This window comes from Chrysemys picta, chromosome 5 (genome assembly GCF_011386835.1).
Source record: "Chrysemys picta bellii isolate R12L10 chromosome 5, ASM1138683v2, whole genome shotgun sequence".
Classification (NCBI taxonomy): Eukaryota; Metazoa; Chordata; order Testudines; family Emydidae; genus Chrysemys; species Chrysemys picta.
Window position 1 is genome coordinate 12,962,897 of NC_088795.1, and position 24,669 is coordinate 12,987,565.

Genomic DNA, 24,669 nt, shown 5'->3' on the forward strand with positions numbered 1-24,669 from the left:
TTCTTGCTCCAGAGGCGGCATTATACCTCCAACTGCAAGGACTCCTAGTGGTGTGCATAGGGATCACTCCAGGGGCACAAGCACGCATCAGATGTCTTCAAAGCTTTCATATGAAAGACACAGGACTCCCCACAGCCCATGAAAAATCAAGTATGGGTTCCAGCACAGGTGTTCAACTCCTTTTAACAGTGGTCAGTCCATGACAGGGTCCACAAAGGCATGCTCCTCTGTCTTCCAAATCCTTTAGTCCTTGTAATACCTACCAAGGGCTTCTGGAGCAAGGAGGAAAAGGCTCACGGCATAAAACCTAGCGCTGAGAGCCATCAGGTTAGCTCTGGTTCCAGCCTCGACCCTAGGGGGGGAAACTATATCCTGGTTCAATCAGACAATAAGACCACAGCTGGGAACTTAACCAACCACCAGGGACCACGAGGAAACAATGGAAATACCCAGGGGAGCAGAACAGTTCCTCCTTTCCTTGGGACTCAGCGACCCACATCAAAGGGCACCTGAAGCAAAAGGCAGACCGGCTCAGCCGGCACAGCTACAACTCCTGCTGGTGCCTGCAGCAGGAGGTTTTCAATCTCCCACCCGCCCACTCTCAGTGTTGCGTGATGAAGATGTTGGGACTCCCCAGGGAAGGGAGGCAGACCCCAGATCCGGGAGGACAGATGCCCTGTCACCCAGTTGGCCTCGGGGCCTGCTGCCACATTGCCACAAGACGAGATCAGAGAACAATACTGGGACCTTCGCCTTGGCCACCGCGACCTTGGTTCTCACACCTGCAACTGGCGCCCCCGCTCCAGCATCATCCAGACCCGAAATCGCTTCAAAGCCCACACCCGCCTCCTTCCCCCCCCCCCCCCCCTTGCTGGCCGCCTCCCGTCCCCCCCACGCTCTCCAACGTCTGTGTGTGGGGGGGTCTGATTCAGCGCAATACCTGCCATCATCCAACATGGCGCCTCTCATAACCTCCCGCAGCTGCGCGCATGGACGGGGAGGGGGCGCTCTAGGCCGCGGTCTCCCTCTCGGTGGCTGGCCGGCCGGAAGCTACTGCCGCGTTCCTTCCGGGTTGAGAGGCGGATTGTTCGGGGCGCGCGCGGGAGGAGGTTGGGTCGCTCCCCTCCCCTCCCCCGCCCCTTCCCCAACCTGCTGGCCGCGCGCTCGGCCGTTGCCGGGATGTGGTGTTGGCGGCGCGCGGGGCAGGAGCTGCAGAGGCCCCTCCGCGAGCGGCTCCTGCTGTCGCCCGGCTGGGGGTCACGCGCTGGGGCCGCCGCCTCCTCCCTGCCCAGCGCGAGCCCGGGCGGTTTGTACGATGCGCTGGCCGAGTCGGCCCCCGTGCACTGGGCGGAGAGCGGGCTGGTGGCGCTGCAGGCGGGCACCGGCCTGCCCTGGTGGCTCAGTATCGTGTGTGCCGGCGCCGCCCTGCGCACCGGCCTCACCCTGCCGCTGGCCGCGCACCAGGGCCACATCCTGGCCAAGGTGGGTCCGAGCGCCGCGGGGGTCCCGGTCCCGTGCGGGCCCCTTGGGGCGCGGGGGGAGGGGCTGTGCCCTGCCCACGAGCCGCCCCTTCGCCTGTCACCCTCCCCACTCGTGCTAGCCCTGTGGCTGCGACTGCTTGGCCACGAGTCAACCCACCCGCCGTGACCCCCTCACGCGAGCCCCCTCCCAGGCAGGTGTTCGTCCAACCTGCTCTGAAAACCCTCCAGGGAATGGCCATTCCACCCCCTCCCTAGGCAGCTCATTCCAGTGCTTCCCCACCCTGAGCGGACGTTTTTCCTAATGTCCAACCTAAACCATCCTTGCTGCAGTGTCAGCCCATTGCTTCTTGTCCTGTCCTCGGAGGTTATGGGGAACAATGTTTCTCCCTCCTCCTTGGTCTATGTATTACTGTAGTACCAGAAAACAGAGGATAAGAGCGATGGGCTCGTGCAGTGCCCTCGCCACCGCCTTTGCAAGTAAGGGGCTTGGCAACCTGTGTAGCCAAGGAAACTAGCTGAGAGTTTCTTAATGGCTGCTGGCTTCATGCCTGGCGGTACCCTGTCCTTACAGAGCTGTGTGGCTCTGTGGCAGCCCAGCCAGTCAGCTGTCATGTGCCCCGCCATGCTGCAGTGTCACATTATTTGTTGGGCGAGTGTAACTAAAGTAGTGATGTAGGCATTGTAATCTAATGTGATCTCTGCCCCCCACCCCGCCCCAGAACAATATTCAGAGGTAAGACTGACGTAGATATCGTTAACACATGTGGTGCTCTCTGTGGTTGTGTCTACATTAATTTAAACAAAATATTCCCACCAGTTCTACCACTCAGCTGCCTTGGTGGATGCCCTTTTGTAGACAAGAGTTCAGCAGCTTCTAAATACTAGATATGCTGCCTCATGAATTATTCCACACATAAGACAGTCTAATCCGTTTTATTCTACAGCATTTATTATGTATATGTAATATGTTCTAGCATGAAATGCTGTGTACGTGTAAAACTAAAATGTACAATTAGAAAAGGCTTAAACTGTGTACTACACATAATTGCTACTCTATGAAGAATCACAACTCGTTATGTTTAATTTTCTTATTGTGTAAAAATGAAAACCTAGTTAAGTATCTCCATTGTTGGATATGTTTTTGGTAAGCCATTAGGATGATGTGAATCATTTACACAACTTTTTCAGCACCACTGATGTTCCCCATAGGCCTGCAAACCAACCAAGTGCTGGCTTGTTAAAATATTTTGTAGAACCTAACAGAATCACAGCAAAAGTGTTGCAGGTGAAGCCTTTGGAATCACAGAATAATATACCTTTTGATATTGCACTAAAGAGAGTAGACAGTGTATCAGCTGTAGTGTTTGCGATAAAATGCTTCACTGCTAAAGAATTGCAGAATCCTTTGCAACACTAGAATTAAAACAGCCATGTTTTATTTGAGTAAAGAGGCTGTATTTAATCAATCTTGCTTTTATTCTTTGTGTTCCTGTCTACAAGATGTGAGAGGATACTTTTCCCTCCTTTGTAAAGTATTTCAGGATCTCAGGATAAAAAAGCACTGTGAAAATGCCAAGTATTTTATTAGTTTCAATTTAATATCAGAGGCAATTGCTTTGTAATAGTGCACTTAGAATGCAAAAAGTAGTGCCAAAAACAGCTGCTGGAAGGTTACAGCCAATAGTGGTTCAGCTAATGTGGAATTGAAATAAATAAGTGTAATCACTGGCAAAGAATGCAGTAAAATTTTCTGTAGCTATTGCTTGTAATGTTGCAGAATTAACAGACTCAGCCTAACACAGTCCTTTGTGGTACACTGATCTCTGGTTAGGTAGGTTTGTTTGGTTGTTTGTTATTCACTCGGCAGTAAATATAAATAGCACATCCTTTGTGACCGCAACACTCCTTATTTAGTTGGGAATTTACACTTTCAAAGCACTGGATAAAGGTGGAGTATTACTAAAACTCAGCTATTAATGTGCCTTTCTCAGGAGAGTCCAAAATAGTAACAGCAGAAGTGTGACAGGAAATCCAGCCCAGGAAATCTTTTTCCTGTTTCCATTTTGCTACTGGTAAGGGAAAAGTGAGGCTTGAGAAAATGGACAGAAAATTGTAGTTTTGATTTCACCATACAGAATCAGTTCAGGCATAACTCTTTTTTTCCTTGTTCTTTGGACAATTAAAGTAACTTTAAACTGGTGGTGTTAGTTATTGGCACTACATGTGTGTCTACACACTGAACCAGTTATAATGCAGGTGTGGCAGAGACCATTTTATACCAACCACAAATTCAGAGGAAGTAATCCTCTAGTGTGGTTTTGTAAAAGAGATGTTGTGTAGTAATACATCTGAATGGTAGTAAGCCATACAATCTATTTTGACCTTGCTAGCTAGTTGTCACATGGTTCTCCATATCAAAATAAGTATGGTATTTTGTGCCCATCTTTTTTACTTTTTAAAAAGCTATTGAGTAATAGAGATGAATCATGCCACCTGTGATATTGTCCTTGTATCCTATAAAGCTCTCTGTAGCATTTGTGTGTTTTTCCTTACGTAAGAACATAAGAATGGCCGTACTGAGTCAGACCAAAGGTCCATCTAGCCCAGTATCCTGTCTACTGACAGTGGCCAATGCCAGGTGCTCCAGAGGGAGTGAACCTAGCAGGTAATGATCAAGTGATCTCTCTCCTGCCATCCATCTCCTCCCTCTGACAAACAGAGTGTAGGGACACCATACTTTACCCATCCTGGCTAATAGCCATTAATGGACTTAACCTCCATGAATTTATTAAGTTCTCTTTTAAACGCTGTTATAGTCCTAGCCTTCACAACCTTCTCAGGTAAGGAGTTCCAGAAGTTGACTGTGCGCTGTGTGAAGAAGAACTTCCTTTTATTTGTTTTAAACCTGCTGCCTATTAATTTCATTTGGTGACCCCTAGTTCTTGTATTATGGGAGTAAGTAAATAACTTTTCCTTATCTACTTTCTCCACATCCCTCATGATTTTATATACCTCTATCATATCCCCCCTTAGTCTCCTCTTTTCCAAGCTGAAAAGTCCTAGCCTCTTTAATCTCTCCTCATATGGGACCCGTTCCAAACCCCTAATCATTTTAGTTGCCCTTCTCTGAACCTTTTCTAGTGCTAGTATATCTTTTTTGAGATGAGGAGACCACATCTGTATGCAGTATTCGAGATATGGGCGTACCATTGATTTATATAAGGGCAATAATATATTCTCCTTCTTATTCTCTATCCCCTTTTTAATGATTCCTAACATCCTGTTTGCTTTTTTGACCGCCTCTGCACACTGCGTGGACATCTTCAGAGAACTATCCACGATGACTCCAAGATCTTTTTCCTGATTTGTTGAAGCTAAATTAGCCCCATCATATTGTATGTATAGTTGGGGTTATTTTTTCCAATGCATTACTTTACATTTATCCACATTAAATTTCATTTGCCATTTTGTTGCCCAATCACTTAGTTTTGTGAGATCTTTTTGAAGTTCTTCACAGTCTGCTTTGGTCTTAACTATCTTGAGCAGTTTAGTATCATCTTGTTCACAATCAGGAGTCCATAGAGAACAAATATATTAATTTCATGTTTAGGCACAAATATTACAAATTCTCTTACCAATACTTCTTCATACTTGTATCTTGCCATATTGACTGCAAAAATGTCAAACTCCATTTTCAGTGCTACATCCCGGGGCCTGATCCTATTGAATTAAATGAGATTTTTGCTATAGACTTAGTGGCTGCAGAATCATACCTTATAAGGCTGTTCAAAACATGGGTGAGGGGATTCACCATGTTTTTTTGTATAACAATTGTGTACAGACCCTTTTATATACTTAAAAACCTATAATGAATTATAATATGCGACCAACACTTGTACTTATGTTTTTTATCACCTGGTAAGATTGATGTTTCATTTGTTGTTTTTGTTAGAAATACTTAGGCATTCTCACTCAAGTTCCTCAAAAGCCCAATATATTTAGAGGCAGCAAGCACCCACAGATGCATGCATTTTACTTTACAGTACACATACAAGATGATATGGGGTAGAGAGACTGGTTGCAGATGGAACTCTTTAATTTTGCTGTATAATCATTTCTTTCTTTTCTTTAGCTAGCTGGAGAATTTGCAGCCTGAAATAGAAAACCTAGCTAAGCGTCTTCGCTATGAAGTTTCAATTCGTGAGAAGCAACTGGGTTGGTCTGAAAAAGTTGCTAGGTAAGATAACAATTGTACAGTATCTTACAAATCCACTTGGGCTGAAAATAAGAGGCATATATAAAGATGACGGCAATATGTATATATAAAAAGGCTCTACAAATCTGACACTAAAATAATGGATTCTGGCTTATTATTTTTATATAAAACTTTTCTGTGTTATTTACATAGACATTTAGGGAATATGCTCATTTGAAGCACTGAATCTGTGATGGATTAAAACTTATAAGGCCAATTCCTGTTTCCACTGAAGTCAGTCTGGGTTTAGTTGTTGACTTCAGTGGGACCAAGATTTGACACATAGCTATGGTTTCTAAATCTTTGTTAGGAGGGGATGGCAGGACCTGGCTGTGTCAGCTTTACTACATCCAGTGATTTCCTCATGCAAGGGGGAGGCTCAGTGATTTCAGCATTGGCCTGCTAAACCCATGGTTGTGAGTTCAGTCCTTAAGGGGGTCATTTAGGGATTTGGGGCAAAAATCTGTCTGGGGATTGGTCCTGCTTTGAGCAGGGGGTTGGACTAGATGACCTCCTGAGGTCCCTTCCATCCCTGCTATTCTATGATTTGAAGAGGAATCCCCAGCTGTCCTGGTATGATAGCTCCATCTCCTTTGCAGTGTCAGAGTGATGTAAATGGGATTGAGTGCAGTCTGAGGATCTGGCCTGTGGTCTGTACACTGAGGAGCTTGTAGTCTTAAATCAGATGAATACAACACACAGAATAAGACATTGAACAGTATTCCTAGGAAACAGAGATGGTGAAGAGGTTAACATTAGAAGCCCACAGAAAAGAAAAGAGTTTGAAGGGTGAGATTGGAGGTGATTGGCAGACAACAAATGGAAGGCTGTCTCAGCCCATAAAGGGAGAACTCCCTGGTTTGACTTCATTCACCTGGTACTCCGGTGCAGTATTTGAAATGAACGAAGTGTGATGTGCAACCTGTGGTTTATTATTTCAGAATTTGAAAGGTTATATTACAAGGAGTTTTGTTTTGTTTTCCAATCAGGTTCCATTTCAGGAAGAATATGGGAAGAATTGTTTCAGAATTGTATATTCGAGACAACTGCCACCCCTTCAAGGCTAGTCTGTTGATGTGGATACAGATTCCAGTGTGGGTGTTTGTTTCCATAGCTTTGCGTAACTGCAGTGTAGGTGCAGCAGACTCAGAAGGTGATCATTCCGAACAGTTGTATTGAAAATATACATCTGTTTTAATAAATACCCTTCTCCAGTTACAATTGTTACAAACATGGTTTGGTTTTAAATTTAAGAATTTGAGTTGTTGAGTTTGAGATGTAAGATTGTTGGAAAAATAGCCCAAACATAGCTAAGTGACTAATATGAATAATACTGTATTTGTAAGACTTTTGATTAGGCATGTCATAGATGCTATGCCACTCGTCCATGTAATCCAGAAGCCTACCTCTGGCCTATTCCCATACTTTTTGCACCCCAGATTGTTCTGGTAGATCAGGAACTCAGTGCAGCCATAGCCACAAAATAACCTTTCTGTTCACTCGGAGAGTTCATTTGCCATTAGTGCCTGTAAGGGTATTTCTACACTGCACTATAGTACAGCTCTGAGCTGAAAGAGCAAAGTGGGATGCGTGGGATGATCAGTTAACAGCAGTGCTGGAATTTGAGCTCTAGGAACAATCTAAAATGTGTTGGGTATGCTCCTTGGGCACTAAATTATTTTGTGTGCTTTGCAAGCCAAAGTAATAGAAGTCATACTTAATATGTAAAGATACTAATGCAACAGTATGCTTAAAATTAAACTGTGGGGTTTTCTCTCATTATAAAGCCTTAACTTTAGATAAAATAAAATGCGTTCATCAAGATGGTATTTTATTTTATCCTATCTGCAATATTGGTGTTTTGACCATTTAAAGACTAGATTATGATATGCAGGATTAACCCAACATACGATGCTTTTGTGTTGATTCAAATGCCATGATATCTTGTATTCCAAGTCTAACAAAGTACTTTGGTCGCTGCGGGTTCCTGCACTGGTGAATATTGTGTCTTTAATGGCATCCCCCATATGAGAGAGACTTTTCAACTTCAGTGGGCAGATTTTAAAAATAATTACAATGCTCCTGTTCCTCTGGCACATGACATTGTTTAAATTGATAAATATTATTGGGCTAAATAACTTGTCATTTAGCCCAATAAAGTTTAGCTACTATTAGGAAAATTGTTTGTTATAAAATTTTTGCAGTTAGGGACAGAAGATTCAGAACAAGTTATTTTTCATCATCTGTTTGCCCCAAATCCTGTCAGCCTGCAGTTCTCACTAATAATTTCCTTTTCTTGTTAGATGGCAGACTGCCTTCACTTTTAATCTTTTGTATTAAAAGCTTTTTTTAAAAAGACATCGTTATATAAATAAAGAGAAAGTAATAATTCGTGTTTGCAAAGTGAATTTCCAACTGATGCTTTGTAAGAACCAGTTTTTTAAGTCAGTGATAAATACAACATTCTCTCAAATCCACTTTGGATTTCTTTGATTTGGAATTCTTTGATTTCTATATCTCCTTTATATCACATAGTGGATTTTGTCTTGTAATCATTTCACAGTCTATAGGTAGGTACAGTTTTCAAATGTCCAAATGTATGTTTGATAGTAAGTGTGAGTAAGACTTAAATGTGAGTTTATGCTGCTACCTGGCAGGGGAAGGAGCTTTCCTACTTGGGATTTATATATTTCATTACATCAGTTCCTTGCCCTGGTTCTGAGGGAAAGGAAGGATGTTAAAATTGCCAGTTGGCACCAAAAAAAAAAATGCATTGCCACAGAATAACAAAAATGTTTACTTTGAAAGTCCAATTTAAAAGCAAAGTTATGCATAATTTTGACTGACTTTGAGGAGAATGACATACTAAATATATATATGTATTTTAAACAGTCCTTGCAGTTCAGGAACAGCTGTCGACAGGTGGAACCCTGTGGTTTACAGACCTTACTGTACCAGATACTACATGGATTTTGCCAGTCTCACTTGGGCTCCTCAATTTGCTGATAGTGGAGGTATGTTGCTGGTGAATGTTGGACCATTGTGAAAATGATAATTCTTTCTATAAAGTTAGGACTGGTTCACGACTACCTTACAAAGTGTAAAAATACCGTGGCAGCTTCTGATTATAAATATGCACCTTAATTCATGGTCTAGAAGGGGAAAAACTGCATAATTGTTTCAAGGTTGAAGTTGTATGGGTCATGCACATTGTAATTGCTGATAAATTCTAATGTGCCATTTCAGAAACTGCTTTTATGTGCTTAACCTCAGAAAAGTTTACTCTTCACTCTAGAGTGATTCCTGTGAGAATACTTTAATTAGCTTATTGCATTTTATTAACACTGCAGCTTATAAAGGTTAAGGTTTTGGTGTGTGAATAATGCATTCCCGTGGGCTGCATTTACTGGCAGCTTTCTTTTCCATGTTAGAATGATGTAGTTCCACTTTTAATGTATTGTAAGTGATGATTGTGGGGGCAGTAGGTATGATTCTAAATGAGCTGAAAACTTGATAAAAGCAAACTACTTAAAATATTAAGTTTAAAATAGTAATTGAGAAAATGTGCTTTATTGTTATTTTAAGAAAGCAAAGGGATTCAGAGACTGGAACCTCTTATAGACATCATCAAGATTAGCCAGTACATCTCAGCCCTTAACTATTTGAACCCATTTTCCAAATGAACAAGTAGGTTTATTTCCACTCCCGAGAAGTATGCTGTCCCAACATTGAGAACTCACATTGTACTGTAAAAAAATTGCATTCATCACTTTAAAAATAGAAAGTAAAGAGAATTCTCTTTCATAATTAAAACTAGTAAACATTGCATAGTACATGTGTTTGAGAAGACACATGTTAAAAAGTGTAAAATCAAGAATGTTTTACTAATTTTGAACTCAAGCTTTTTTTATACATTTGTTGCATCATAAGCAGGAATATGTCCTACACGTACAACAGAAGTTCACAGATATTGGGGCACTACACACACAAGTCTGTGGTCTCTTTTTCAGCATCCTTGATGAGTCCAAAGATGCTCCTTCATTGTGTGGGGAGGCAAGATCAAACAGAAAATAAAATGATGATTGAAAGGAAAGAAAAGTGGCTTACACATTAAACCAGGCCTCATTATACATTCTTGTTGATATACTGAAATTTTTGGAATAAGAATGAGAATGTTAATGAATATTAAAAATAAAATATGTAGAGGAGTCTGGATTCCCCATGTTCTTGCTCTTTTGCAAATCTCTGCAGAAATAGTTACTGTTTAGTCTCTCTCTGTTATCAATCACAGTCCTCCTCACTGCCTTCATGTGTCTGGATTTCATTCTTGTTCTGTTTTATTTTTTCCAAGTAATGTGGATTAGGACAGTTTTGCAAAATGAAAGTCAAGGTTTGCCTATACATGTTCTGCTTCCGTTCAGTTATTCATTAAGTAGGTTGGGGATAATGGTCCATCACTTTTCATTAGCCATCTCTCAGAGGACTGTGCTTGAGGATCAGGTGTTGGAGGCTTATTCAATGTGCAAAAGCTATTCTCCTGTGAAATAATGTTCTCTTAAAATGTTTTAGATGGATGACTCTTAGTCTTGGTATAAAATCTGCCAGGAAAGGATTGAGTATTGACTGTAAGGCACCAAACAAATTAAAGGAAGGAATTTATCAATGTTTTAAATTTACTTGATTTGAGCTTCCCAATAATTGAAAAGAATGTGAAAAAAATATTTGGGTGTAACAAACCTGTTCTAACATTGACTGTGAATTTTTAACTTCCCTTGTATTAAAAAAAAGTCTTTCTCTGGTCTGTGTGTGTGTGTTTTTTTTTTTTTTTTGCCTCTTCAGATCTTTGCTCTGCGAAAACTTGAACTGTCCAGGTTCCAGAAGTATGTTACCTACTTCATTCGAGGACTGTCAATACTGATGATTCCTATTGCTGCAACTGTACCTTCAGTAAGTACAAAATATAATCGTGTGTAGTAGGTGAGACTCTGCATTAGTCGTGCCTGTGTTGGCCAGACTTGATTCATGGTGCTCTAAGTGCAGCCCAAGTGCATGATCTATATTGCGGACCATAGTTGATATTCTGCTTCATACCATTTTAATAGCAGCGACTTCACTCAAGTAGTAGTGTGTGCAGGATTTGTAATCTATAAGGGTCACCATTCAATACTGCATATGGGAAAGGTGCTGTTTACACTTACATTACATTAGATGCAGCCTCTATGGTCTTCCGAAAGTGTAATGTTCATCGTTACAAGCGCTGCATGTTTCATAATATGTAAGACACAGTAACAAGTAACCTGTTCCAAGGAGCTTACAATCTATAAGACAGACATAGATAAGACAAGATAGGCTGGGAGATCTACGGAAGCAGTTGACTTCAAATGTTAAACAAATCATAGAATCATAGGATATCCGGGTTGGAAGGGACCTCAGCAGGTCATCTAGTCCAACCCCCTGCTCAAAGCAGGATCAATCCCCAGACAGATTTTTGCTACAAGGACTGAACTCACAACCCTGGGTTTAGCAGGCCAGTGCTTAATGTGATGTGGCTAGAGTTTTTTGGGCCCCCTGGAAGTAATACTGGAACTGAGTGGTGTTCATTGCATGGAAGGGAGGACACAAAGTAGTTATTAAGACTGGCATCACTATAGAAAAGAGGTTGATAGAGAAAATAGAAACAAGATCAAGCTGTCAGTGGAATGGGTTTTTTAAAATTTGGTTTTGTTTTAATTATTTTGTATATAATGTGTATTTTTCTGATTACACTGTTAGAATCCAACAAAACTATTCTGTTAACTAGCCTATTGACAGTAGGTTGATCTAAATCCTACTATGCAAACTTTTACTGGAACGAATGAGATTTTTACATGGTGTTCATACTATGGTACGTTTTAGAGTAGCAGCCGTGTTAGTCTGTATCCGCAAAAAGAACAGGAGTACTTGTGGCACCTTAGAGACTAACAAATTTATTAGAGCATAAGCTTTCGTGGACTGCAGCCCACTTCTTCGGATGCATACTATGGTACATGTTCAATATGTATTTAAAAAAAAAATAAAAGTAGGTGCTTTCTAGTATTTTTGCCAAATATTAAAAAGAGAGAGCCCACAAACTCATTGTTGCTAACATCATTTTTTAAAAGTTGAGTATTAAAAAATATCTGGAGTTGGTCTATATTTGGGTTGACCTTGTGCATTGAAAGGCAAACCATGTTCATGTAACTAGAGACAGATGACGTTGCATAAAAGGTTTATTTACTGTAAGATCTGAACAACCTATAATTTAGATTTGCAGAATTTTCTGAGAGAGAATCTTGAAAATGTTTTTAGAGTAGATTTGTATGTGAAGAAATGCATGTTTAATTGTGTGTTTGAAGTGGTTAAGAGATTCTTGTACATCGTTGTTGAGCTTATCAAGCCTATTTAGACTAAAACAGGAAAAAAGTTGAAATGTGAATTTAAAACATTGGGTCCTGTAGTTTTGTCAAATTTTAGCATAGATCACATTTTTACAGTAGAGTTCAAAAACCCTGAAAAATAGGGTTTGTAATGGAAGCATTGCTTAACCGTAGCTATTTATTTAAGGGTGTATATGTAGGAGAGTTGACTTTCTTAATAAGAAATAATTATTGTAGTTGGTGAAAAGCTACTGGAATTGCATTGCTTTTATTGCCTTTTGGGTTGCTGAATGCTGTGTTCCTGTCTCCTTGCAGTCCATGGCTTTGTACTGGTTATCCTCCAGCTTCATGGGACTCTCTCACAACCTGCTACTGCGCTCTCCAACTTTTCGTCGACTGTGCCACATACCAAGGACCAAGTCTGACTCAGACACTCCTTATAGGGATATAGTCTCTGCCTTTTATACTAAGTACTTTTTAAAAAAGTGATTCATTTCGCATTGGTGGAAGAACTACCCTATACAGGCAACTTGAGTAATTTATAAGTCATATTGTATTGAAATGTACCTATTTAATATGGGACAAGTCTATGCTACCACGCTACATCAGCGCAGTTGCACTGATGCAGCTGCACTGCTGTAGCTCACCTGGTGAAGAAATGCTATGCTGATGGGAGGGCGTCTCCCACCGACATAGCACGGTGTGGACACTGCTTTAAGTCAATGTCACTCTACGTCGCTCATGGGTGTGAAAAAGCCATCCCCTGAGCGACGAAAGTTACATCAACTGAAGCAGTAGTGTATCCAAGCCCTGAGTGTCTCCTTGAAAGAGAATGTGAAAGGCTGTCATTGGAACTGTATTTTTCCTAATAAAACAGTGGCTGTCTCTGACAAGAAGTGGAGTGGGTAATTGTACTAACTTCTTGGCGCAGTGCAAAATTGTTGGGATTTTTTTAGTTCATGTGGTGTTTTTGTAAGTTGGGTGTCCAACTAATAGCAGCTTCTTTCCTTTATTGGTAATATAGGATGAAGATAGATGTTAAAATTGTGGCTGATGTAGCTCTGCTATTTACACTGAGTCTGATTTTATCTACAGGCTAGTGAACAACAATGTAGCTTTATTTGAAGACTGAATGGGTCACTGGGTTGGTAATGGTGTCCTAGGTCTCCTCTCTCAGACACTTGTTCTGGTTCAGGTTCAGATTCAGTAGTTAACCACATGTAGTCAATCTAGTGGCCCATGGGAAAGTTCTACGGACAACTGAGATGGTGTTTTTGTGAAACTACAAAGGTGGATTAATTGCCTGCTCGTTCGCAGTGTCAGCAAACTAATCTGAAACAAGCTAGGAATCCATGGATTTACACAGCATGAGAAAGGTTCACTGCTACTATCCAGGGGAACAGGTGTAGAACTTTGACTCAGGATACAAGGGTTCTGTTCTTGGCTCTCATGTTGAGCTTGTGTAAGTCACTTCATCTCTCCATATTTTAGTTTCCCCATGTATAAAATGGGGATAATGACACTTATCCTGCTTTGTTTAAAAAAAAAAAAAGCATGTGAAAGAGCGTATTATTCTGGCACTGGCAGTTGTCATAGGCACTGGTCTCACTTTTGTATAGAACTATGTCACACAGCTCTACAAGACCAAAAAACCATTGTTTTGTATGTCGTGTACACACTGTGGAATGTTCAAGTTCAGTGTCCATAAAGAAAGGAATTAATTACTACAACATAAAATTGAAATGAAATGATTATTTTAATGGAATGCAAAAAGGTGTGGATATGGGAAGCCAGTTCAAATAATTTATTAAATACACAGTATCAAATGTAGAACATGTTGGGGCTACTCACTGCACACATCAAAAGAATACATAACCATACATAGTCTTTCTGACAGCTGTCTGCACTCTCACCCTCCTCCTTTGCGGGTTCTTGCCTTGATTTGCTTTAATTATACATCAGCAGGCAGTTGTGCCTTTGTTCTGATGGGTCCGACAAGTTAAACTCCCTTTCCATTGAAGTTTCACAGCCATCTCCCAAAAATGAGATTTTTATTCTTCTAACCAGATGCATTTTAAAAAGGCCACTCTTGGATCCATGCTTGTTACCTTTCCCTCCCATTCCTTCTCCCTGTTTGTATCAGACCTCGTTGTTTGGCCTAATCTTGTTTGTGTCTTTTAGTGTAGATCATGATTAGCCCCCCAAGAACAGAGCTTAGAGGGAGGAATTTGTTTTATAAATGACCAAAGGCTGGATTCAGCTCTTATTGAAATCAGTGGAATGGCACTCATTGAATTCAATGTTGGTTTTGACCCTAAATTCACAACTACTGAAACCAGAGCAAGAAGCAGCATATTGCGTGTAATCTTGCTTTCAGTGTTTGTCATACCATTGGGACAAATTCATCCCTTTTGAATTCTTACGATCAGTGTTGTATTTGGCCCATTAAACTTTAATAAACAGAATCTCAAACTAACCTATCATTTTCAGCCTGCGATTCAGCCCGCCACCTCTCCTCTCGTTCATATTGTGTTTTTCTGAAGTCAGTCACTGACTGCCTCCACGCATTCTGCTGTGCTCTTTCAGCGTGGGAGGACATCTGGAGCTCCGAGAACATATCATCCCGAGTCCGCCGTTTTCTCCTTCTAATCTTCGCTGGCATCTGCGAAGGAGAAACATTTGCAGCTGGTGAAGAAGGGAGAGGTGGTTAAGAAAAGACACATTTTAGAGAACAATGGGTACACTCTTTCACGTTAAATTTTGCTGTTCACATTACACAGCACATGTGCTTTCGTTACAAGGTCGCATTTTTCCTCTTATATTGAGGGCCTGCCGGTTTGGTGTGAGAGATCACTCGTGCAGTGCCAGGCAACAGATTTCGGCTTGCAGGCAGCCATGGTAAGCCACAGTCTTTTGGCTTTTTTAACCTTCTTAACATATGGGAATGGTTTCAAACAGTAGCGCCCTCATTTCCCATACCAAGCACCCGTTGGGTTGGCCATTTAAAATGGGTTTGCAATGTAAAAGAAGGGGCTGCGGTTTCTGGGTTAACATGCAGCACAAACCCAACTAACCCCCCTCCCCCCCATACCCAATTCTCGGGGATGATCACTTCACTCCTCCCCCCAACCGCGTGGCTAACAGCGGGGAACATTTTTGTTCAGCAGAGCAGGAACGGGCACCTCTGAATGTTCCCTTAATAAAGTCACCCCATTTCAACCAGGTGACCGTGAATGATATCACTCTCCTGAGGATAACAAAGAGCGATAAGGAATGGATGTTGTCTGCATGCCAGCAAACACCGGGACCATACGCTGCCATGCTTTGTTATGCAATGATTCCAGACTATGTGCTATTGGCCTGGCATGGTAAAGTGTCCTACCATGGCGGACGGGATAAGGCAGCCCTCCCCAGAAACCTTTTGCAAAGGCTTTGGGAGTACATGAAGGAGAGCTTTCTGGAGATGTCCCTGGAGGATTTCCGCTCCATCCCCATACATGTTAACAGACTTTTCCAGTAGCTGTACTGGCCGCGATTGGCAGGACAAATTAATCATTAAACATGCTTGCTTTTAAACCATGTGTAATATTTACAAAGGTACACTCACCAGAGGTCCCTTGTGTGCCCTCAGGGTCTGGGAGCATGCCTTGGGTGAGTTCGGGGGTTACTGGTTCCAGGTCCAGGGTGATAAACATATCCTGGCTGTTGGGGAAACTGGTTTCTCTGCTTCCTTGCTGTGAGATATCTTCATTGTCTTCATCCTCATCTTCCTCATACCCCGAACCTGCTTCCCTGTTGCGTGATTCTCCATTGATGGAGTCAAAGCACACGGTTGGGGTAGTGGTGGCTGCACCCCCTAGCATCGCATGCAGCTCCGCATAGAAGCGGCATGTTTGCGGCTCTGCCCCGGACCTTCCGTTTGCCTCTCTGGCTTTGTGGCATGCTTGCCTTAGCTCCTTAATTTTCATGCAGCACTGCTGTGCGTCCCTGTTATGGCCTCTGTCCTTCATGGCCTTTGAGACCTTTTCTAATATTTTGCCATTTTGTTTACTGTTACTGAGTTCAGCTAGCACTGATTCATCTCCCCATATGGCGAGCAGATCCCGTACCTCCCATTCGGTCCATGATGGAGCTTTTTTGCAATCCTGGAACTCCATCACGGTTACCTGTGCTGATGAGCTCTGCGTGGTCACCTGTGCTCTCCACGCTGGGCAAACAGGCAATAAAATTCCAACGTTCGTGGGGCTTTTCCTGTCTACCTGGTCAGTGCATCTGAGTTGAGAGTGCTGTCCAGAGCGGTCACGATGAAGCACTGTGGTATAGCTCCCGGAGGCCAATAACGTCGAATTCCGTTCACACTACCCCAATTCCGACCCGCTAAGGCCGATTTTATCGCTAATCCCCTCGTCGTAGGTGGAGTAAAGAACCCGGTTTAAAGGGCCCTTTAAGTCGAAAAAAGGGACTTAGCCATGTGAACGTGTTCAGGCTTAATTCGATTTAACGCTGCTAAATTCGACCTAAACTCGTAGTGTAGACCAGGCCTAATTCTAAGTGCCCAGCTTTGAGGCACTCACTTAGCATAGGGTGTTCTTTTTTGCTTTTTTTTTTTTTTTTTCCCCCAAGGAGGTGCTAAGTACTGCATCTCACTGAATTCAGCTGCCACTGTGGGAGTTCAGCACCTCTGGAAAAAGTAGCCATAAAAAAAAAAGTGACTCTTGTTGGACACCCAATAAAATCAGTGGATGCTTTTGAAAACGTAAGTCTAATTTTGCACTCAGTGGCAAAGCTTACGAGTGCTGGGTAAGATGTATGGAAATAATACCGAGCTCTTTTAGTGCTTCTCAGTAGAGCTCAAAGTTCTTTACAGAGGGAGGTAAATGCATTTGTCTCACTGTGGCCTTTATAATCTAGTTTTGACCCCAGTTGTAATATTTGTAAAGGGAGTTAAAACTGTTTAGTAGTACATTACTACTGAGTTGAAGAAAGCTAATAAACATGCAAACATGTTTGAAGCAAATGGCAAAGACTGACCTTGTGGGAAGCACTTAGGGTCTCTAGAGCACCCTATTCAGCACAGAAGTGGCCCATTCTTCAAACACATCCTTGTTTTTTTTAAGTCTCTTGAACTAGGTAGATATACTATATGGCCAAACAAGGCAATGATGACACAAAAGCAGATGTCTGTTTCCAATACATCCACAAACATAACCTAGCTGTACCACTTCTGTCTGTATTTCTATTCTCAGTGTGAATGGAGATGCACTGAATTGCTGGACCCAATCCATCACTTACACCCACTTTGCTGGGCATGCAATATAAGATGTGAGAAATACTTCTCCCCTTCCCTGACACCTGTGGAAAACACACTACACCGCTACCTCGATATAACACTGTCCTCAGGAGCCAAAAAATCTTACCATGTTATAGGTGAAACCGCGTTATATTGAACTTGCTTTGATCCACCGGAGTGCACAGCCCCAACCGCCCGGAGCACTGCTTTATCGCGTTATATCCGAATTCGTGTTATAGCAGGTTGCGTTATATCGAGGTAGAGGTGTCCTTTTCCAGAGATCCAGTCACAGCTAATAAAACTACTCCTTCCAACACAGAAATGCAGAGCATTGGCTCAGGCAGTGTCTGAACTCCCAGTTGTTTTCTTTCCGTCACTAGATTGCAACTTTTGCTACCAGTTTATTGTTTATTCAGTGACACAGCTTTAAAAATATAAGCTGTAACATTGAGTTATTTACTCAACCTAAAGATTTTATATAGGTACAGTTATAAAAATTACATTGGATTATATATTCTAACATATAGGTCTAAATCCTGAACTCATTTCTCATTTTATTTACTCCTTTAGGTCTAATGTGCAGTACAAAAAAACAGAGACGCTCCCTGCCTCTATTAGATTAGTCAGAGATCCCAATCCTGCAAATACACACCTATTTAAGTATAAGCATTATAGAACTAATCATATAGTTACACAGGTAAGTGCAGGCTTGAGGACTAAGATTTGATCCATTTTTTAATAGTACTTTTAAATATCGTAACCCACGTTACAATGTAACTTGCTTAAGTCTTGTTGGGTAGAAAAATGAGGCAGTGAAAAGAAATGAAATATTGGTCTTGGCACCATATAAAATAGAAAAGAAATAGAATGGTTTGTCCAACATTGCTTACAGGGTTCATTTCTCCTCCCGCTGAAGTCAATGGGAGATTTTTCCATTGACTAGAATTGGAGCAAGACCTACTCTATCACAAGCGTGCAAACTCTTATTCACATACATAGTATCATTGATCTCATGGTACTGCTAAGTTCTTGGCCTAAGATGAGTGAGTTTTTAGGGAAGGGTCAGATAAAACTAGAGATTCATAATTAAGTGTGAATAAAACAAAGGGAGAGAATCGAAAACCGATTAAAGGCTTACACAATCTGTGAGTAGACTGGAGCTCATTGCCACAGGATGTCATTGAGACCAAGAACTTTGCAAAATTCAAAGAGGGATTGAACATTTACATGGATAAGAATATTTAGAGTAAGCAAATGAAAATATTGCTTACCCAACTTTGCAAAATGCTTAGAGAGCTATAATTGAAGAGCACTATACATCTGCAAAGTATAATTGTAGTGTACGTTTTCCTTGCATCTTACCTTCTGTTAAAATGCAGAAAGTTTCACAGAAGAAGCCTTATATCCCTTGTATTAGTTTCAGGAGAAGCTGGGAATCAATTTAAGTACAAGAGAGTGTTAAGTATTAAATGCATTCTGTCACATTCAGAGGAAGAGAAAAGGAAACATGGTATTGCCTGTAGGTGGCACCTATGGACTAAAATACTTTTATAGTTTTATATTATTACAGGGTCAGCAACAATACTACCGAGGCTGCTGGCTGTATTCTGGAAAGTCTGCTTCAGAACCTGAATTGCATTTTTGGGGTGCTACCATGGAAACCACCACTGTTTATCTGTGTTCTCTCTCAAATAGTGGGTGCACTTGCTGTATTTGCACAGCTGAATACAAGAGTGGGAAATTCCTTTGTGTACAGTAACATTACTTCTGTCCATTGGAAATAAGTTCAGAAGATTTCCCTAATATATATATTTTTGTATGTTAAATTGAAATTAATATTCAACTAAGGCAGTGACATTGGGCAAAATCTGACTGGTTCAGATTCAAACTGAAAACCCATTCCCCTTTTTGCACAATTAAAATAATAATTTTTGATGTTAGGCCAGATTCATTCAACACTCCATAGCTCTACTTTCAGAGGAGGTTCCTGCTCTTAGGTTCCTAATGGTCCATTGGGTCTTCCTCTTGTGTTCAGCTTACCCTGATGTGGCTTACCCTGGGCATCTTTGAAATGCAAGTACACAGCAATTCCTTCGAGTTGCTGTTTGTTTATCCCAGCTGGCATCTTGGTATGTTATATATTGTACCATCAGTCATTTTATGCCTCCTGTGGGGCAGTAGCGTTCCACTTCATGCATCAACTCCAGATGTCATTTGACATTTAGTCACAGCATAGAGATTCCATGAAATTAGGCCCCACTTTTTTACCATTCAGCTGAACAAGTTTTACTGTATCAGGGGATCTTTTAAGGACCGCATGCAAATCCAAAGTGTTAATGGACTTCCACAGCAGGGAAATTTGGAGGCAGTTAGCAGCCATCACCTGCTTCTGTGCCTGCATCATGCAAACGAGCCAGCCTTTCATGAAGATTGGGACTGTCCTTCCTCAGAACCACAGGAGGAAAGGAAGATACAACATATTCAACTGGTAAGTGAAAGCCTCAAGGAAGGGGGGAAACAGGCCACTGTCTTCACCTGTTCTGCAGTGTCAGCAGGAACAGCTGTGGTAAACCTATGGAGCAATGCCAGGTTTATGTGACTTTTATGGAAGGATTCTGGGAAGAGGTTATCCTCCATCTTCATGGCAGTTATGTAAAGACAGAGGTCTAGAGTCCTGAACAGCTGGGCAAAGCATATGTACTATTAATTGAAAGGGCAGTTTGCAGAGGAGTGGTGTGGGTTTTGTTTGGTTTTGCACTATTGAGATCTAGACAATATTTAACAGAAATCAGTTTTGGAGAAGATTTATAAGCAGTTGTGATTATCTGTGGATCCATAAATTTCTTCAGTCTGAAACGGCTACCATATATTTGGTAGCAGGTTAGTGGTCCATTTAGTGTTGCCAATGTTAAGTGATCAAATCTGGCCCTCAGAAATTCCCAGTTGTTCTCGTAGAGAAAGTCAATTCTCAATGTTTGACTGTATTTCTGAAAGCTCTATATACACCATGTGGGGGAGAAGGGTAGCTGTATATTTGTAAAATTGCAGAGGTTTTGTACATACTAAACGTTTTAAGTAGTGCTTGTACAACTGTTCATTACTTAACAAATACAAATGCACTGAAAATTGTAATATGTAATAAAATATGTAAAATTGTAATAAAATTGTGTATTAAGATTCATCTTGTCCTTATCTGAAATGTTGACCCAAGCTGTAACTAAGGAGGACTGTCTACAGTTGTGTGTCATTTTCAAACGTGCAGGAATCCAAAGGAATGAAAGTGTGACAGATTTCTATTCTCACGTGCTGCTTTTGGAACTGATCCACTTGTTCAGCATCTAGTCTAGTTTCTCCTTAAATTTACTGCATCTGGGCAGTGTGACGGCTTAATGTTTGTCAGGCGTTTCTGTAACTTCAGTTATATAGGACGTATCCAGCCCATCTTGGCTTTTGCTAAACTGCCTGTATTGGTGAGGCACAAAGTTACAGCTGCTCCCCTCCTCGCTCTGTTGAACAGATGTTGGATTTTGATCACACTGGTTTTGCACCATGGGAGAGAGGCAAGTCAACACTATTTGTTTCAGCACTGCCTCCCAACAATGCAGTTGACAACTCCAGCACTTCTTTTTGGGGGCCCAATATTGTTTCGGTTGCAGTAAATGACAACACTATTATTTACTTTAATGGGAGTTGGATCAGGCGCTTTATTATTTGTATTACCATCGGGCCTGGAAGCCCAAGATCCAGGAGTTTTGGTCTCCTGCTTTGGTTCCTGACTGCTCTAAACTGACTTCTTTTTCAGGAGTGACTGTGGGAAGATAGTGTGCTCTCAGGTGGAGCTTGAGGAAAATGGAGGCTTATTTTACGCCTAAACAGGACTTCCATGATCCCACAGAGCTGTGGAGAGTTCCTGAAGAACTTACCCAAGCCTGTGAAAGGAATTCTGTAGCCAGTCAGCAACAGTGCTTTGTACAGTAAATAAGGACCGTAACTGTTATACAGGCACATTTATTGCAGTAGAATTTTTGGTAGCCACCATTAAACCTGAACAGCATTTAATTAGTTCAGTAGTAGATACAGTATTGTTGCACAGGCTGTCATACTGAAAAGACAAGACAGTACTCTCTCAGGTTTTCAGTAACTTAACTGTCCCCAACAGTTATAGCTGGGGCTATAATCTAATAATTGGTTTAGGTCCAGTACTGAGTTTACATGGTAATCTTCAATAACTGCCCTTCTGCCTGGGTTTAGAGTTATTTGAAAGTGAAAATAAGTTATTTTGCTTGAAAACCCTTGTTTTTTTGCTCCTGGATACTCCAAAACATTTTGTTGGATTTACTGGAGTAATTAGGCATGCTGCAGGCCAGAAAGAGAATGACTACATATTCCAGTGGCTAGGACATGCACTGGGAGATCCAGGGTCTAGTCCCCCTGCTCCAGTGACTTTCATTATTTAGCCACAGTGGAACAGCTTTGACAGGAGAGATGGAGGGAGCACTGTATCAAAATATCCTAAGAGGTGGGAGGACACCTCTTCAACTCCTTTCTCCCCCACTGGGGGAGAAGGTGGATTGAACCTGGCTCTCCTACATCCTAGGCAAGTGCTCTAACCACTGAGCTACAAGGTGGGTGCCATTATTCTCTTCTATTTCTGCTCTGGCTAGGTTTTAAATGGGACCCTATCTGGCAATCTTTGAGCATACCTGATGGATCCTGCCCCACATGTGACTTAGGCTGCCAAATACCTATCTTTCCCTGGTTTGGGAACCAGGGGTATGTGCACCTCTGGTTGAGAACCACTGCTCTAGACTTTTGCTACCTCATAGGTGATCACAGGTAAATTTTCAGGTTCTTTTTTTCCTTAAAGCTAAATGGGACCTAATCAATCCTATAGCTAGAGTTAGGAAGTGGCAAAAATGGGAGGCAGGTAAGCAGAATTTTTTTCTTTTTTATTGATGTTTTTTGAGTTAATACAAAAGGCCCAGTTTTGGAAGGCAGGCACACAAGTACATGATCCATTTTACCCCTACCTGACTTGTGCACCCCCTGATGTCCCATACATGTGTACAATCAGGAATACCTATTGTTGTGAGAGGCTACCGGTGTGGTGCTTCTGCTTTCTCCTGTTGATATCACTCGGCTGCGTGCGTGTGTTCCCTCTGTGTGCTGCCCCAGCTCTGCGCAGATAGCTGACACAGCAGACCCGACGAGAATCCCCAATAACCACAGAGTCTACTAAGATACAAAGGCACCTCGGCCAGGTTTATTGCGATCTCGGACACAATTGCAGTTCCCTGTAGGTTTCTGAGCCTCATTCAGGGCATACTACGAGAAAAGTGCCTCTTGGCAAGGACCCGGCTCAGTGGCGGGACTTTCCACTGCCCCCGTGGCCGGACAAAGACACCACCCCAGGGACACATTCTTATACACAGGTACAAACAAGTTACACATCACTCCTGACGTATTGAGGTGCAACCCCTCTACGTAATAAGGTGCCGCCTCTCACCTTGTACCTGTTTGGTTCGATCAAAACAACTCTATCCATCATTTTACCCTTTTGCCCCTGTCATTGGGATGGGTCGGCCTGTTCCATGTTATCTGTGGAATATTCCAGTATAGTGTGTCTTGGTACCATGTTTATACTATAACTATGCTAAATGAATATGTATTTCTGCAACATCAGCCCTTTCCTTGCCAACTTCTGTGAGCAGGGCCTGCCTCTTGCTCACAGCTTAACTTTGCTTCATATTAGCAAAGTCTTGACCATTACTTTAGTTTGGTTCAGGCCTCATACTGGGCCTTCATTAGGCCTTTACTTACTACATTGCCTTCACTTACTACACCTATCCCCATGCACATTCCATACTTTCCTATACACATGTGGTGTTGTGGATGCTCAAAACTGTGAAGTTTACAAGTTAATAGGGTTTTTTCCTCTGACAATCCTGGGCTTGGAAAATCATACTTTGTTGGATGTTCGCTATTAAAAATGATGGTCAAAATATATAGTAATGTAGCTGACAACATACGTCACTTCGCCAGTGTAACAATGTATAGACAAGTCAACTTAATGTGTCAGACCCACACATGCACTTTAATAGAGAGGAATATATCCCATACCATCTTCTAGAGCTGCTGTATGCTACTACTTAATTCCATTATATTTTCTCTGATTCATAGAAATGGTACTACCCCCCCACCACACACACACACATTTTGAATCAGTTCTCAAAACAACAGTACCAATTTTAAGCGATTATTTATTCATTTCTTTGTATGACCGTAGCACCTAGGAGCCCTAATCTTGGACCAGGACCCCTTTGTGCTAGGTGCTGTGCAAACAGAACAAAAAGATGGTTCCAGCCCCAAGAGCTTACAATCTAATTAATAATTCCTCACTCATGCAGGCAGTATGTTATAGTATCATTTCCTTGAGATGTCTCTGTCCGTTGGCCAGGGTATATTTGTAGCAGAACACGTAGTCTTCATCTCCATTAAAAAAGGAACTACACGGCATATGCAAAAAGTATTATTTATTGTATTACAGTCGTACCTATTGGGACCCATTGTGCTGGGCATTGTATATAGACATAGTAAGAGAGAATCCAGATTGTAATTTCTTTCAGTCTAAACTAAAAGAGTGGGAGGGGGAACAGAGGCACAGGGAAGGGAAGTGACTTGTTGAAAGCCAGCCAGGGGGATCAGTGGCAGAACTGGGAAAAAAGCCCAGGTCTCCTGATTCCCAAGACAGTGCCCTATCCCTTAGACTATAATTATATTACATTATGAGCTGATTTTGCAAGCTGATCTCATGTCTCTGAGCAAAATGTCTCCTGTGAATAAGCCAAGCAGGATTTGATTTCAGGTGATAACGTCAGAAAGACTGTTGCCATGTATATTGAAGCCATAGTAAGCAACAGTGTGTATGGTATTCTTTGCTATACCTTCTTTGAGGAAGATGGGTTTCTGGTGCACTTAGCAATATGATTGTTTGCATTTTGTTTTTACTATTCTCTCCTGTATTCTGCTGATGTGTGCATATAATTGATTTTATTCAAATGATGGTCAGATGTAAATGACCAAAAATGTATCTGACAACAGAGAATACTGTTTTGTATCATGTTGATGAGAAGACAAAGTTCCTGTGTTCAGGAAACTCAAAATGAAACTCTTCATTTTCAACTTTCTTCTGCTTATTGGCTTGAATCATCACATGGAAAATGAGATCATTAGCATCGCATCCAAGAT

At 41.7% G+C, this 24,669-nt stretch overlaps 1 protein-coding gene and 1 long non-coding RNA gene across 3 annotated transcripts; both read left to right on the forward strand.

Moving 5' to 3' along the window:
• The first annotated feature begins 1,023 nt into the window (after positions 1-1,023).
• Positions 1,024-13,868, forward strand: LOC101933734 (cytochrome c oxidase assembly protein COX18, mitochondrial). 2 transcript variants are annotated; one of them, XM_065595947.1, is made up of 6 exons: positions 1,024-1,109; positions 5,618-5,718; positions 6,726-6,889; positions 8,629-8,750; positions 10,576-10,683; positions 12,447-13,868. In XM_065595947.1, the coding sequence occupies exons 3-6, from the start codon at positions 6,745-6,747 to the stop codon at positions 12,618-12,620; spliced, it is 549 nt and encodes a 182-aa protein (XP_065452019.1). In that variant the 5' UTR covers positions 1,024-1,109; positions 5,618-5,718; positions 6,726-6,744; the 3' UTR covers positions 12,621-13,868. The 2 variants fall into 2 exon arrangements, with proteins under 2 accessions (XP_065452019.1, XP_005304211.1); XM_005304154.5 differs by lacking the exon at positions 1,024-1,109 and adding an exon at positions 1,116-1,482.
• An 874-nt stretch (positions 13,869-14,742) lies between these two features.
• LOC135983532 (uncharacterized) lies at positions 14,743-15,493 on the forward strand. The gene is made up of 3 exons (XR_010601207.1): positions 14,743-14,869; positions 14,958-15,029; positions 15,355-15,493. It is a non-coding gene; the product is annotated as an uncharacterized LOC135983532 (long non-coding RNA).
• The last annotated feature ends 9,176 nt before the right edge of the window (positions 15,494-24,669 follow it).